Source organism: Hyalella azteca, unplaced genomic scaffold (genome assembly GCF_000764305.2).
Source record: "Hyalella azteca isolate HAZT.00-mixed unplaced genomic scaffold, Hazt_2.0.2 contig13865, whole genome shotgun sequence".
NCBI lineage: Eukaryota > Metazoa > Arthropoda > Malacostraca > Amphipoda > Hyalellidae > Hyalella > Hyalella azteca.
In genome coordinates, this window is record NW_025943771.1 from 3,270 (window position 1) to 20,745 (window position 17,476).

The window sequence follows — 17,476 nt, forward strand, 5'->3', positions numbered from 1 at the left end:
ATGCAGGTTTATGAAAACGAAGAAAATTTTCCCCGACTTTCAGGGAAAGTTTTATGATCTATCCCCCCCACTGATATAGCTTCAACTTTCTTCAATAGAAATTGCTGACAATATGGAAACCTAAGCCAGGAGGCGGTACAGAACAGGTTATTACATATTCAAGTGATCATGTGTATTAGGGTGGAGGCAGAGGGTACAGTGCAAGTATTTTTAGATGTAAAAGAGCCGGTATCTGCCCAGTGTTCATCTGGATCCTCAATATGATGAAAGTACGTGTCGGGACATATTTTGGCATGTGACCCTGACCAATTGGCTTGCCAGTGATATCAGTTTTTATGAGACGCAGAGGCCAAGCACATGTTGCGCCCTGTTCGTTTACCTGAGTAACTTGTTGCCCGAAAATACCCGAACAACGGAATTATGGTTCTAATTTAATTTGGACACTAGTAACAAAGTGACAATTGCAGAGTGTGTGGAATTCAATGCAATAGATGTAGTGGGATTTATGTTCCTTCAACCGTGTTTTGTTCTTATTAAATGGTACATGACGTTCTCGCCAGGAACACATTGGTATACGTCGTTCTCGCCAGGAATACATTAGTGTATGTCGTTCTCGCCAGGAACACATTGGTAAATGCAATAATGTCAGCACATCCATGTTACCTTTATGAACTGTAATGTAAAAAACACGAATACCACGCAATATAGAAGTATCTATTGCAGAAGTTGATATTTACCAAAATTTTTGATGTACGAATAAACTTGACTTGATAGGTCACTCAGTCTGGACTAACTCTGTTAGGGTAGTAACGGCATCACAGCAGTCGAGTGGTGAAAGGTATTCAGTTGTCAGCCGCCAGACGTGGGTTCGAACCCTAATAAAGAGACAGTTCTCTTCGGTAGAAAAATAGGGTTGTGACTAGGGAAGTGTACTATATATAGATGAATCCACTATTCCTTTGTCAGCAATATTCTGATAATGAGACTGTTAAATTATGGCTGAATATATGTAAGGTTTTGAAAAGAATGGTCTAAATTCATTACGAAACAATGATCATAGTCCATATTTTGTAAATATTTCACAGATATAAATTAATTGTTGGAACAATATCATACAACAACTCGAAATCTACTATGATTCATACTTTATATTGCAAATCAATTCTTATACTCGTCAACATGTGTTTGTTGAGAGTATCTACGTATCTCTCACTACGGCTGAATCATGTTGATATATAATTGCTTCAGGATTAAATTTTGAGCCTCGTGTATCTAGGAACGTCGTTTGGACATAACATTACAACGTTAAATGGGGTTTTGCTCAAGCGGCGTAGTTGCAACGTCGTAATAACGTTGAGATTGTTAGAACTAATTTTGTAATGAGATACAGTATGATTGACTCGCCTTGAGATGAAATAATTATTGATAGTTTAATTTAGAAATTTTGTCAGGTGATAATTGTTACTGTCATTCCACCTTGGATATATTTTCATTAATAACTTCCTTGTTGGAAGATAATTTCCTTGATTGTGACATGTTACGTATGTCCATGAGATCTTCCTCATCTACCCTCTTCTTACTCACCCGGTTTCGACGTCATCTACATATAAATAAGCTATAAAACACTGTACATAACCAGTAACTGCAGTCCTGGGCGAGAACAGTCGTGTGTAAGCTCTTACTCCAATCCACGTTAAAAGGATAGTAAAGTCAACTAGAGTCAGGACAGAAACCGTTGTGGATATGTTCAGACTCAATCCCATTAGAGTTGTGAGCAAATAACAGAAAGTATTAACCTCATACTCTGAACTTGATTCCAATAAACTGCAATCTGTATATGATCGTCAAATAACGCTGGATAAGCCGTAACGCTGTGCTTCATTAACCCTCTTGATCACTATCACATATTAAACCAACCTCAGGTCATATATAAATACTAAGTGAGGTTGTGACAGGAAAAGTTCCCTCTTGCAATTTTAACGCCGAATTCCTTCAGAATTTTGAAAATTATTTCATACTTTTCCGTGTAATATATAGAAAACAATAGTTGGTGCATTAACAATTTTATTCATACATTTCTTCTACAGTCCAGAGGAGAACCACAGCCCAATTAAGGAGCCTGGATTGGAGAACTGCCTGGAGCTGAGTTCTGCGCTGTCGTATCGCTTCAGCAACTCTCTCTGCACTAACTCTCAAAGAGTGATATGCGAGACCCATCCCATTTAGAGGATTGATTGCCTTATATCGAAAACAATAATTTAATTATTTTGCAAACAATCGCGAAAAAATTCATTGAGCCAAATCATGACCGTACGAATGCCGGCTGCGCTCTGATGCGGCTTACATAGGTTAGATAGAAGCCACATGTCCTCTTTTACTCAAAAGGCTATTTATACGTACAAATAGAAGCACCATATTGGGTATCAATCACGTCATATTGATGGTCTGTCCAGTTATTTTCCATAAGCTGCCGATGAATGAGTGAATTTTGTAATGATTGGTTTATTGCTTAAAAAAACTATCGAAGAAAAGTTGGAGGAAGTCGGAGAAAATTCAGTGAGTTTTACATGAATGTTACGCAGATGTTAGAGAAAGTCTAGCTGAGTTGAATCAATATTATAATTATTATCAATTAATTTTTTTCACTCACCATTCGTCAGAGAAAATAATTCACGCAATTTAACATGCAATTAAAAGTCCGTGTTCGCATCATCGGCAATTAATTTTTCAACATTCTTTATGGTGGAGTTTAGTCATGTGAGTTTTGCCGAAGAAAATTTAATTAATTTGGCTTGTAAAGAAAAATCCTACAATAAACATTATATCACCTTTGATTTTAAAATTTAGATCTCAAAAAAGATTACAGAAACAGATAAAATTTATCATACTATTTAATTTTTCGATGTTTTTCATAAATTTTCATGCGTAAATTTTAGGGCATAAAAACCCCAGTATACTGTATCTCCGATCAAGAACCAAATACCTGACACAGAGTGATAATTTACACGAGACTCAAAATGATTACTTAACAGAGTAACAACCAACTACAACCCCGAACTACAACTCACGATTGCATTAGTAACAACTCATGCGTTACCTCGAGTAACAACTGACCAGCATCATTACCGCGTTATATATAGTATTAGCAAAAATAGGCGAGAGATACAGCGTTACACATTAAATCAGGAAAGTTCCAAAGAGTAGGAAGCTTGTATATGAACATTTGTATATGATTAGTTCTTCTAGTTTAGCGTTGACTAAAGTCTTCACATGCTTCGTTTTAATAAAGATATTGTGTGATCAAAAACAAGTAAATTATCAGTATTTATTTCACAAGCTAGCACGAACAAAAATTCACACTGTTCTTCACTGGTACGTAGTATGGCTTACAGAATCTCATGTTCATTGTAACATTAATGGAAATACTGATCTCGCATTGGGATGCTTATTTCAATTACATTGCGCTCTATTCATCGTTCAACTAGAAAAATCTGTTTAACTTAGACATTTCAGCCTTAGACATTTTAACTTTTCATTTCATTGTCGTCCTTGGTCTGGACGACAACGAAAGTAATTTCATTTTCTATAAGAGTGTGACAAAGTTTTTCAAGAAGAACTGTTGATAATAATAGTTGAAGCTCCTTGAGTGTAATCGAACAAATTAATTTAAAGTCCGAGATGTAGGTAAGAGCAAAAATTGTCTTGATTTGAAAAAAATTCTCATTCGCATAGCAGTAGGAAAAGAAAAATGTCAAACTTCAATACCTTTACGTTGAATTCTTGCTTCAAAAGGGCGTAGGAACACTAGACCTGACTAACCTGGCGTGGAGAACAGCCTGGAACTCCGCACTCTGTGGAGGTACCGCTTCTCCAACACGCTGTGCACCAACACGCGACAGGTGATTTGTGAGGCTCGTCTTTTGTAGAGGCATACTATCCTGCATGATTCGCAACTAATCATAAAAATTCTTCTAGAAATGTCTTCGATACGAAAATACTACTGAAAATCTTTTTAACATAAATAACAACCTATGAGTCTTAGAGTAATCGGCCACTTTTCGACTGGATGTGGTTTGCAACAAAATGGGTTGTTTCAACAATAAAAGGCACGAAGCCAGTGAAAATCATTACCTTCATTTTAGTGCTCTGCGTCGTTACAGACGGATTGAATCTGACAACCTCAGTTTCGTCATTCGCCTGTGTCACAGCGAATGGAGCGAAACTGGAGCGAAAGTTTTTGATTTTCTAAAACGAATAGAAAATAAGCATTTGAAAACATTTTATGTCAAGTTTAATGAATATTATCTTATTTTATTTCTTTGTTAGAGTTATCTTAGGTATCCAGTGCTTAGCTAAGAATTCTTCTGTGCATTTTTCTGATGACATTCACATCTACAATGAAAAGAATTAACTACAATAAAATATTTATTCTTCTGTAAAATAAAATGCATAATAAAATGAATGTGCTTGATGAGGCAGCCATTATTTTGTGTGTGAAATGAGTACAAATTCCGAAGTTCACAGCTCAATCTTCCCAGATTACAGGTGCCGTTGTGTAACACTCGTAAAAAGTACAAAAATGAATAGCAAAAACAGCAAACATATCATATAAGAAGAGAATTTCCCGTGAAATTATTTAAAAAATAATTAATATCAACCAACGAGCTCCGAAACCATAAATATACGCGAAGGTTTCACATCTCGATAGCAGTTTTCGAGTATCAAGTACATAGTACAACAGGAAATATATCAAATTAGACAAATATTCTAATGAATAATACGCATTAACAATGTCGTCAATTTATTCACATTTTGGTACACTTTATTATAATTCTTCTTACATTTATTCATGCTCGGGGATGTCCATGTGGTTGTATTGGAATAATATTTATATTAAAATAACATGCAAGAAAATACAGCCGCTGCAACTTTTTGTGCATGATGAAATTTTTTATATTGCTACTGGAGAGATAATATATGTTTAGTTGATTGGGTTTGATGTTTTCTTATGTTTGATGTTAAATGTTTCACTTAGAAGGTTGTTCAGTGTTTGATGACCACTGGCAACTGCCGATCACTTGCTAATAACAATGTTCACATTGTCAACTAATTGCATTAAAACTACAAAATTAATTCATCCTTTCACAATTTCAGTACTATTGAAGACATTGGGCTCAAGTAAACATTGAAGCAAAATCTTGTTATCAGATCGATTGTTCGACCATTTGGGTATAGGATTGGGAAGACGCACATAAATGGTAAGAAAAGCATTAGACTAATAGACAGAATCTGCCCATTAGTTCAGGTGCTATGAAAAATCCATTTGAATTACAACTTTATTTTACGAACTAAACATGACACAATCATGGTACAAAGATAGATGAATTCGCCGTATCAGCTTTGTTTGTTTAGAATTTAGATCAGAAACACGTTACTGACAGATGTCACTTAAGATATGTCAAATCTTCAGCTTTGATCTCTTATCTATTTCGCATGCCGTGATATGATAAGCCACATATCGCGGGGTTAGTATCACTTGTATTACAATTTCATCTTAGTCAAGTAGATAAGTTCTCAATTTTTGATTGATATTAATTATTAATATTCCTTGATATAATTTTCTTCCTTAAATGATTTATTTTGATTTTTTATGCTCAAAAATGTACGACATGAAAACCTGTTCTACACTCCCTTGCTGGCTGCATTTATTGCCCATTGTCACTTCTATGTCAAGCGGTATTTTTTTCTGCCAATCAGAACAGCTATGTCGCTGACATAAAGTATTTAAAAGATGGGCAGTTTTTAATGCCATGTTCATAGTAACGCAGTCGTGGCAGCAGTAGTTACTGCAGTCGTCAACTGATTCGAACTTTACCTCATATGGATCAAAATTCTGAATAGGATAGTCGATCAAGTGTCTTCACTTGAATGCATTGAATTAGCCCTTGAATCGTAACTCATTCTTTATGTGAAAGTAACAATGAGCAGAACTAGAATTTCGTTTTCCATTTCGCCTGTATATAATGTTCTTATTCGAACTGCTGTACAATCTTATTAAAACTTAGAGCTTTGAAAATACAACTCTGTTAGGATGGTATAACGGCATCATAGCAGTTAAGTGGTGGAAGGTATTAAGTTGTCAGCAACGAGACGTGGGTTTGTACCCTGACATAGAGACAATTCTTTTTGGTAGAAAAATCGGATTGTGACTAGGGAAGTGAACTAGATTAATCCGCTGTTTCTTTATGAGCATTATTCTGATAATGAGTCTGCCAAATCATAGCTGAATATATGTATGGTTTTGAAAAAAACATGGCCTAAATTCATTAAGAAGCAATCATATTCCAAATTTTGAAAGTATTTCAAAGATATAAATTAATTGTTGAAACAATATTATTCAACTTGAAATCTACGATGATTCATACTTTAATTTCCAAATCAATATTTATACTCGTCAACATGTGTTTGTTGAGAGTATCTATGTATCTCCCGGTATCTGTCATTACGTCTGAATCATGCTGATGCATCACTGGTTTAGGATTAAAATTTGAGCCTCGTTTATACAGGAACGTCATTTTGACATAACATTACAACGTTGAATGTGGTTTCGCTCATGCGGCGTAGTTCTAACGTCGTAATAACGCTGAGATTGTTAGAACTAATTTTGGAATGAGTTACAATATGATTGCCTCGCCTTGAGATGAAATAATTACTGATAGTTTAATGTCAAAATTTTGTCGGGTGATAATTGTTACAGTCATTCCGCCTTGATTATATTTTCACTGATAACTTCTTTGCTGGAAGATAATTTTCTGGATTGGGATACGTCCATGAAATCTTCCTCATCTGCCCTCTTCCTACTTACCCGCTAGCGACTCACGCCCATATGTGACAGCTACGCATAGGCCATAATTAAAACATTATACTTTTAACCTGTAACTGCAGTCCTGGGCGAGAACAGTCGTGTGTAAGCTCTTACTCCTATCCATGTTAAAAGGACAGTAAAGTCAATTATAGTCAGGACAGAAACGGTTGCGGATATGTTAAGACTCAATCCTATTAGAGTTGCGTGACCATGACATGTTTTGCAGATGTTAGAGACAGTCTAGCTGAGTTGAATCAGTATTATAATTTTTATGTATAATTTTTTTTATTATTCTCGCTCACTATTCATCAGAGAAAATAATTCACGCAATTTAACATGCAATTAAAAGTCCAAGCTCGCATCATCGCCGTATCATTTTTCAAAATTCTTTATGGTGGAAAACCATGTTGAATCATATGAGTTTTACAGAATAATATGCAGTTAATTTGGCTTGTAAAAGAAAAATCCTTCAATAAACATTATATTACATTTGATTTTAAAATTAAGATCCCAAAAAATATTACAGAAACAGATACAATTTATCATGCCATTTAATTTTTCGATCTTTTTCATAAATTTTCATGAGTAAATTTTATGGCGTATAAACCCCAGTATATCTGCGATTAAGAACCAAATATCTGACAGTGACAACCAACACGAGACTCAGAATGATTACTCAACAGAGCAACTACCAACTATAACCCGGAACTACAACCCACGAATTGCATTAGTAACAACTCGTGCGTTACCTCGAGTAACAACTGACCAGCATCATTACCGCGTTATAGTTGTAGCAAAAATAGGCGAGAGATACAGCGTTACACATTAAATCAGGAAAGTTTTAAAGAGTAGGAAGCTTGTATATGAACAATTGTATACATGAATAATTCTTTCAGTTTAATGTTGACTAAAGTCTTTACATGCTTCGTTTTAATAAAGGTATCGTGTGATCATAAACAAGTAAATTATCAGTATTCATTTCACAAGCTAGCACGAGCAAAAATTGACCCTGTTCTTTACTGGTACGCTGTGTGGCTTACAGAATCTCATGTTGATTGTAACATTAATGGGAATACTGATCTCGCATTGGGATGCTTATTTGAATTACATTGCACTCTATTCATCGTTCAACTAGAAAAATCTGTTTAACTTAGACATTTCATCCTTAGACATTTTAACTTTTCATTTCATTGTCGTCCTTGGTCTGGACGACAACGAAAATAATTTCATTTTCTATAAGAGTGTGACAAAGTTTTTCAAGAAGAACTGTTGATAATATTAGTTGAAGCTCCTTGAGTGTAATCGAACAAATTTATTTAAAGTCAGAGATGTAGGTAAGAGCAAAAATTGTTTTGATTTGAAAAAAATTCTCATTCGCATAGCAGTAGGAAAAGAAAAATGTCAAACTTCAATACCTTTACGTTGAATTCTTGCTTCAGAAGGGCGTAGGAACACTAGACCTGACCAACCTGGCGTGGAGAACAGCCTGGAACTCAGCACTCTGTGGAGGTATCGCTTCTCCAACACGCTGTGCACCAACACGCGACGGGTGATTTGTGAGGCTCGTCCTTTGTAGAGGCATACTATCCTGCATGATTCGCGACTAATCATAAAAATTCTTCTAGAAATTTCTTCGATACGAAAAAAACCACAGAAAATCTGTTTAACATTAATTAATTAATTAATGGCCTATGAGTCTTGGATTCAACGGCCATTAACTGGATGAGGTTTGCAACAAAATGGGTTGTTTTCACAAAACAGGGAAAGCACCCTGTGAACATCATTACCTTCATTACAGTGTTCTGTGTCGTTACAGACGGACTGGATCTGATAACCTCAGATTCGCCATTTGCCTGTGTTATCGAGTAGATCGAAAATTCTTGATTTTCTAAAACGAAGAGAAAGTAAACATTTGAAAACATTTTATATAGTGGAGTTGAATAAATATTATATTATTTTATTTCTTTGTTAGAGTTTTCTTCCTAGGTTTTCGGTGTATAGCTAAGAATTCTTATGTGCATTTTTCTAATGACATTCATATCTACGATGAAAAAAATTAACTACAATAAAATATTTATTGTTTGTAAAATTGAATGCATAATAAAATGCATGTGCTTTGTTATTTCTCGACAAACATAATTCGAAACGATCTTTTTATAGCATTATGACTTTCTTTGCTCACAAGGGCATTATTTCGTGAGTGAAATGAGTGCATATATCTAAATTCACAGCTAAATCTTCTCCGATTACAGGTGCCGTTATGTAACCCTCGTAAAATTTACAAAAATGAATAGCAAAAACTGCAAACATATCATATAAAAAGAGAATTTATCGTGAAATTAATTAAAAAATTATTCATACCAACCATGGAACGAGCTCCTCAAACCAGAAATATACTCGAAGGTTACACACCTCAATAGTAGTTTTAAAGTATCAAGTACATAGTATAAAATGTAATGTATCAAATTACAAAAATATTCTACTAAATAATATGTATCAACAATGTCAGCAATTTATTTACATCTTGGCACATTCTATTATTGACCTTGTTACATGTATACATGCATGCTCGAGTATGTTCATTTTGTTGTATTAGAATAATACGAGTTGTAAAATAAAATACAAGACCGGATGCAACTTTTTATGTATGTTATCATTTTATATTGCTGCTGGAGTGGTGACAAATGTTTAATTGATTCGGCTTGATGTTTTCTTGGTGTTTGATCTGAAGTGTTTCGCTTAGAAGGTTGTTCAGTGTTTGATGATTATTGGCAACCGTCGATCACTTGTCAATAACTATGTTCACCTTGTCAATTAATTGCATTAAAACTGCAAAATTAATTTATCCCCTCAAAATTTCAAAAAAATGGAAAACATTACGCTTAAGTCAACGTCAAAGCGAAATCTCGTTAAATCTGACATGACTGTGTTGACCAGATCGGTTGTTCGACCATTTATTTGGGTTGACAGAATCTGCCAATAATAATAATTGACAGAATCTGCCAATTATTTCAGGTGCTGTGAAAAATCCATTTAAATAACAGCTTTATCTAACATGACACAATAATGTTACGAATATAAAGGAATTCGCCTTATCAGCTTTGTTTGTTTAGATAAGAAACACGTTACAGACTGATGCCAGTTGAGATATCATGTCAGATCTTCAGCTTTCATCCCTCTATCTTACCCGCGCTGATCCTATGATCTATCTTGATCCCGTGATATGGTAAGCTACATATCTCACATATCTCGAGGAGGTATCACTTGCATCACAAAGTCATCGTAGTCAAGTAGAAAAGTTCTTCATTTTTGATGGCTATTGATTATTAATATTCATTTATATCATTTCATTCCTCAAGGAATTTAAAAGCAAAGAAAACGCCAAGAAAATTCACCATATCGATATTGAAAACGTTTCGGAGTCCAGCTCCATCATCAGACTCCGAAACGTTTTCAATATCGATATGGTGAATTTTCTTGGCGTTTTCTTTGCTTTTAAATTCCTTGTGAACTTGCGATATAAGCAAACTAATAAGATAATTACTTATATTCATTCCTCAAATGATTTCTTATGATCTTTAATGCTCATAAATTTACGACATGACAACCTATTGCATATGCACTCCCTTCCTGGCTGCATTTATTGCCCATTATAACTTCTACTCAAAGCGGCATTTTTTTCTGCTAATCAGCACAGGCATGTCGCTGACATGAAGTTAATAGAAGATGGGCAGTTGTCAATGCCACGTTCATAGTAGCGTAGTCGTGGCTGCAGTAGTTAGTGCAGTCGGCGCCGACAGCTGCACTAAATTTTAACCCTTACGTATCAAAATTCTCATTCTTGATGTTAAAAGTAACAATGAACAAAACTAGAGTTTCGTTTTCCATTTCGTCTGAAATGAATGACTTTATTAGAACTGCTGAACAATCTAACTAAAATTTATATCGATTGAAAATCCAGGACGGCGTATAATTTCCTTGAACCTTGAAACTCCTTATCGTTAGGAGTATTCAAGTGAATTTAATATTAAAGATAAAATTTACCTTATCTATTGTTTCACTGATGGAGAGTGATAAGCCGTTACTGAGCTGACTCATGCAGATAGCTTTATAAAGGTGGCTGAATCTTGAAAGCGGATGTTCTCTATTGAACGCTTTCTCCACGACAAGTAGTTGCTATAGAAAGCTTGCAGGTAATAATTTTACAAGATGAGACGAAAAGAAAATAGAAGCCAAGACGTGGAGATGGGCGAGCGGACGCCTCTGAACAGACATCCCGGCGATGACCCTCAGCCCAACTCCCCGTGAGTATTGAAGGCGTGCACAAATTTTCCATTGTAATGTTTTGTTTCCTCACTTTCGTTGGAAGGCCCGTCCAGTAGAATGAAACTTCGCTAGAGCCCAATTATTGGAATGAAATATACCTTTAGTAGCACATCGTTTTTCGACCACCATCAGTTTCAGACGAGTGGTCGATAATCACACATCAATTGAAAATTAAATGAATTTATCCGATTTCTTAATGGGTTTCTGCAAGAGTCCCGGAACCATATATTGGCATAGTTTTCTCACAAATGAATGCTCCACACATATTCTCACTTGTTAAATCTTTCGCTTTAACGAAGGTAAGGTTAAGATTCTTCAATTTTTTATTATTTTAGACCTCTTAAGGCTCGATAATTCTTATGCAACATTGGTGGCCTTCATTGCAACTTTCTTCACAATAAAATTCGAGATCGTTGGTATTCCACTCTGATTAGCGAGTTCAAAATCATTTGCGACTTTTTCATGTTCGACAATGATTTTTTAATAAGTTGAATTTTCATGTTGTATGTTTCATTTATTTTTTTGTACAGTACAGCTTCCGTAAATTTTGTATAGGGTTTTGTACAGCTTCCGTAAATCCCTGCTGTTGAAATAAGGGTAACATCCAAAACAAAGTGAGGAATAGGCAAACACTGGGAGTGATTCTTCCGCCGATTGCAAATTTCCCAATACTGACGAGTGAGAAATGCGCTGGACCAATCAAATGAATTTTGAACCTGTTTCGAACAAACAAGTGAACTTGTTTTTTTATTTTTTACGTTGGATGTTGTTGTACACAGTAAATTGAGATGTTATTGTAGCATTCGTAGGCCGTAACACATGAATTGCAGTGGTGCTATGCGAACGTCGAACATGTCTTGCTTGTATGGTTATTGGATCCTGCAAAAGGTTAAAATGTAGCTTGATTGTGATTTTACATGAGTAAAATCTAATTCAATACGTGACGGTCATTCCTAAGAAAGGTCCAGCGTTAGAACGCATTGTGAAGCTTAAAATTGAACTTTTTTCTGGCATGCAGGTCACAAGAAACTGAGATTACTGGCGAAACAATACAACCACAACAGCTGAATTCGCGTATCTACACAGACGATGAGATCCGGGAGAATCTTCTACTGCACGAAGCTGTGATAGAACATGGAAAGCGAGCATACGGACGCTTGAAACACCTCTTGTCATTCACAACAGTTCAAACTGTGTTTAAGAAAGACAGAAGTGGCAAAACGGTCCTTCAATTGACCATTGAGAAGGAATATGATGACTGTGCTAAATTAATAATCGATAGATCACGTGCATGGCTTGCTCAAGAGGATGGGAACATCGAAACTCCGTTACATCATATGATCAAATATGACCGAACAAAGCTGTTGAAGAAATGTCTCCTTGATAAGTCATTTCCTACTTCGGAACTCATAAATCGGAAGAACAAGGAGTCCTTAACAGCCGTGCATTATGCGGCAGAGAATAAAAAACATGAAATCTTGGCGATTTTATTGCAAAATGGAGGCGATCCACAAGCGTTAACTAAAATATGGAGTTTAACGCTTGGAAAGTATTATTATTGTATTAACTTGTGACTTTCTATGTATGTTCTAGATTCTACGAACTGACGATGGAGCTGGACTCCGAAACGTTTTCTATAAAGATATGAATTTTTGTGGACTTTTCTTTGCTTTCAAATTTTCAGTCAACTTGCGATTTAAAGCAAATAAGTGACATTAATACTTATATATATATATATTTAAGATCAAATTATTGGCAACAAAAAATTATGTGTCGAATTCAGAGCGATCAAAACTATTTTATTTGTATGTGACATTAATTAGAAACAATAGCTTGGTATGCCTAGGCCAGGCGATGCACACGCTAAGCCTAAACTAATCAAATGCACAATTAGGCTTGAAAAATAATTTCATATATGAAGTGCTTGAAAGCGTTTTCTCTTAAACAAACTAAATTTAGAAAAATATCAGATATCATGTCTTCAGATTCTCTCGATTTAAGTAGGAAAAAATTGTTTTGAGGAAATCTTACAAATATTTCGTTAGATTTATCAAATTTTATTTACTTCTTAAGGCAAGAAGCCAAGCAAAAGATCAAACAGGAGGCAGCGAAGATGACCGAACCGAAACCTGAGCGGATGGACCAGCAAAAATCCGAACAGAAGGCCAGGCAGAAGGGAACGCGAGAGGCAAAGAAGATAGACGAGAAGAAGGCCGAGCAGACGGCCAAGAAGAATAAGGAGAAGCAGGAGGCCAAGCATTCGGCTTTCCGATACGAAGTTCTCAAGGCAGTGATTGAAAGTTCCTGGTGCAAAGTGGCATTCGACGCCCAAATCTGTAGCAAATGTCAGCCTGACTCGTCCGGAAGCAAAGTTTACTGCAATTCTTTTACATTGCTGGTCGAAAAATACCCTGAACTGGCATGCCAAGCAATGGACAAACACATCGTCCCTGTTGAGAGCAACTCCATTCACCTCAAAAAGGACAACATCACACCTCCAACAGAAGGCAAACAAGAAGAACACTACTACTCCCCCTTCGAGTTTATCTATTACAGGAAAAAGGAAGGTCTGTTTACATGAAATATTGAGTATAGGAAGATAAATTATTATGCAAGTTTGAGTTACAGTATCTATATATGTTTTTGTAGAGCAAAATGGTTTTACTGACTCTAATTGTGTATAAATGATTTGTCAAGAAGTTTAAAGTAAAAAATAACAAGTTTAACGTAAGAATAAGTCTTAAGATTAAGAGTAAACAAATTAAAAATTATATAGATATTTTAAGAAGTGTCAAATTACATTCCGAATTTTATACTAAAATTTTTACCATGCAGAAACGATTGAACTGCAGATTTCTTCCATGCTGATCCCTTGTTTTGACAGGTGGTTAAAATTACGTTCCCGTTCCGTAAGATTTGGTTTAAAAATATTTCATTTCCGTGATGTACTAACTCTATTGGCGGTCTTTCTCAGCCCATCACGGCCGGAAAACATGGTCTAACTTATAAGTGTAAATTGACTCAGGATAGATTTCTCAATGAATAGAAGGTCTAGTGTTTTCAAATTGAATCGTGACTTTAGGTGCACAAAATTGCTCAGTAGAAGACAGAGACGAAGAGAAATGAGCAAAGAGCAATTCTGCACTGATGCTTCTCAGTTACAGCAATACAATATCAATTATGCATTGACAATTAAACACCTAGACCATCCAGTCATTCTTCTGCATAATGTAATGAGTATTATATGAGTATTAAAAGTATGATAACATGAGATGAGCCTTAATCATCAAGGGGCCAATGAAAACGCGTCCCGTCTGCTGCTTAAACGGTTTGGTAAACGTTTCGACAGCAACCGATGCTAAAAACGCATAATTAAAAAGAACAAACATTGCAGATTCGAAAGGAGGGGGATCGATTATCGTGGCTTCAAATAACAAAAATGCGAAAAGTTGGTACTCAGACCATCCTCTTCAGAAAGCTGTCGGATCGTGCAACGAGGCTCACAGCCGTGTTTTGCGTCACAAACTAACCCTGTAAGTATTTTATTGGCCATGGTACCATCTTAAACTTCAATAAAAGCCATTGCATTCAAGAAGTACTACTAATAATGACCCAAGTCATCTCTCACTGATCGCTTGTATGCGTGACGACTTAACTGTTTGTAGTCAATCTTGAATATTAAAGCAACAGTGTTTGATCTCTCAGGCAATAAATTAGGTGTGCCATGTTCTGACATCTGAGTGAGCCTAATCACTCGACTTCAATTTCATTATGTTCGAGCAGCTAGCCTGATGCCACTTCCAAATCTTCAAATCACAAAATTTTGTAAGCAGGAGATGATAGTAACAGCTAGTGCTAGATGATACATGATAGTAAGAGCTTTAACTGCGCTAGAATAAATGCCGAAATATCACCATATGGGAGTTGGGCCTTTCAGCTTTGAATTTGGTAAGTTGAAACCTCATTGCAGCGGGCATATCTCTTACGTGGGTAAGAACTGAGTTGGCTAAAGTAGTCAGAAGGTGGCTTATCCATAAGGTTATATTAGCAACATGACTGGATTGAAGGTTGGTAATTTTACTCTTCGATCTTGGATGTGTTGACTGAAATTCTGGAAGTTGCACAGGCTTCTCTATAATGAGCTATCGGAGTTCTCTGAGTAATGTTTCTGTTGCTTGATATAATATTTAAATATTAAGTTCTTAGTTCATGATGTACGTGGTAAATTACGCTGCTCTGGTTGTATTTGTTTTCCCAGGTCATGGCTGTTGCATAAATATCAATACACTCGATGGTTCTTGTACTCCTATCTGCTTATCGACTTCGTAACTGCCGTCGTGGCGGCGCTCCTCCTATACATGACCTGGTGGGTGAATTAATGGGCTAGCGCGGCGGCTTCACCACAATTAGTTGCCTTTAGTTGCCGTTTGGTGGACTCGCTTAATTTAATACCACTCATGGCAAAGGGAAGAATTAAAAAAACATATATTGCGATTGCCAACTAATAGAGCGCATTGATTAGCTCTTGGGTTTTGGAAGCCTGAAATGAAATTTAATGTGTTTTTTCATTATTGAATTCGATTTTACCTATATCTCTAACGCATATGAAACTTCTTTCATCGGGGTTTCCTTCTGACAATACATATTATTTCATCAAGAAATTACGATTGCAATGCTATCTTGCCTGGACGTCGCAGGAACTCCCGGGGTCTTCAGGCAGCCTTCAGCGGAGCTACGCGCTCTCAGGTGTCACAAGCGTTCGCTGACACGCGTTCATCTGACAGAGACATGCTGGCCGCCGTCAGCGCCGTGATGCTCATTGCTGACACTGACGCCAGCTGCAGCTCCTGGGGGAATGGTGAGTCAGTAACAGGACTTGGGGAAGCTTGAGTTCCAAATCAATTGTCGAGGAATCAGAGGGCGTTTCTCAGTGAATTTTTGAATACTAAGGGTATTTTAGCGCTAGAGATAATCAGTTTGGAGCATTACACATAAGGTGGTAATTCCACTGTATGAAAATATACCAGCAATGATATTTCTGCGGTAGCAATATGGTCATAATAGGCAATAGCTATGACAGTAATAATACCGTCAGCCCTATCCGTAATAATATCACTGTATGAGCAATGGCAATGCAATTAAGCACAATTGTTAGACTACTGCATTTTACCGTACAAAATCTTACATGTAGCTTATATATAAGTGGGTGATAGCTTATCGTTTAAGAGTCAGAGCATTCAACGCTTATCCTCTCATATTTCATGGTTTTATTTTGCCCTTGCAATAAAACGTGAAAATAACAACAGGCTGGAACGCCTCAAACGACATGGAGGTGTTGTCTGCTGCCTGGAACCGATCCGTGTGCGCCGTACATCACCTGCAGCGATATTCACCTGGCGTCATCGTTCTTGAAAGCCTCACTCTGTTTCTGCTCATAATCCACGCTCTCTTCGAGTGGCGAATTCTGATAAAAGTGAGACCTCTTCATTCGACTCTTCTCAAAAATCTTCATACGCTTTATTACAATATTCATTAGTAATTATTATAATTGCGACATCACACATCAAATTTGAAAGCACTGGGAAGACATAACAACAAAACTAACTCCTATATATGTTCAGAATAAAGGACTCCAGAAGTGGATGCTTATCAACTTATACTGTTTAAATTAGAAGGACAATTGTAGAAATTTGTTCATCGCCCAACTCCAACAAAAACGCGAACAAAATTCATTTTATTTATCAACATATAATAAACATTAACGATCTTTACGTTGAAATAATTTGTTAGAAAATAATGAAGGAATAAAAAAAATTATACGAGTGAATGCGTACGCATACCTTTCATTTTGGCCACGTGGAAATTATTGTAGTTTACAATAGGCCATAACCTGCTGTTAAAAGCGTCTTCTAGGCGTTCAATAGGCGACAATCCCCCAACCTGAATACATAGTTTTCGAAAATTGAGCTATTGTTGAGAATTGAATGCAATATGTTTGTATAAACGATTATTGGCAGCTTTTCTAAATTCGATTATTTAAAAACACCGTAAATTGATTCTCTATACGAAATCTATTTGTTCTAACTCTTTAAATAATCGTTGAATATGAATTTTTAGGACGAAAATTATGAGGATCGTCTAGCATACAAATGATCTCCTAAACAAAATGACCGATCTTTCTGAAAATTTGCACCCAAATGAAATCACTAAAAGAAAAACATTTTGATCATATTAATTTTTTAAAAGATGAGAGAAAACGTGAAATGCATAAAATGGCAAAAAAGG

At 36.0% G+C, this 17,476-nt stretch overlaps 2 protein-coding genes across 2 annotated transcripts; both read left to right on the forward strand.

Annotated features, from left to right (window-relative positions):
* Window positions 1–11,034: 11,034 nt before the first annotated feature.
* On the forward strand, window positions 11,035–12,716 carry LOC125178943 (serine/threonine-protein phosphatase 6 regulatory ankyrin repeat subunit B-like; the record flags this gene model as incomplete). Its single annotated transcript, XM_047883857.1, is given in 2 exon segments — window positions 11,035–11,169; window positions 12,210–12,716. Coding segments are annotated over 2 exon segments (602 nt in total), but the record flags the coding sequence as incomplete, so codon positions are not given.
* Window positions 12,717–13,272: 556 nt separating this feature from the next.
* On the forward strand, window positions 13,273–16,664 carry LOC108674998 (the record flags this gene model as incomplete). The annotated part of the gene is given in 5 exon segments (XM_018162987.2): window positions 13,273–13,758; window positions 14,586–14,724; window positions 15,450–15,557; window positions 15,889–16,049; window positions 16,498–16,664. Coding segments are annotated over 5 exon segments (1,029 nt in total), but the record flags the coding sequence as incomplete, so codon positions are not given.
* Window positions 16,665–17,476: the final 812 nt, after the last annotated feature.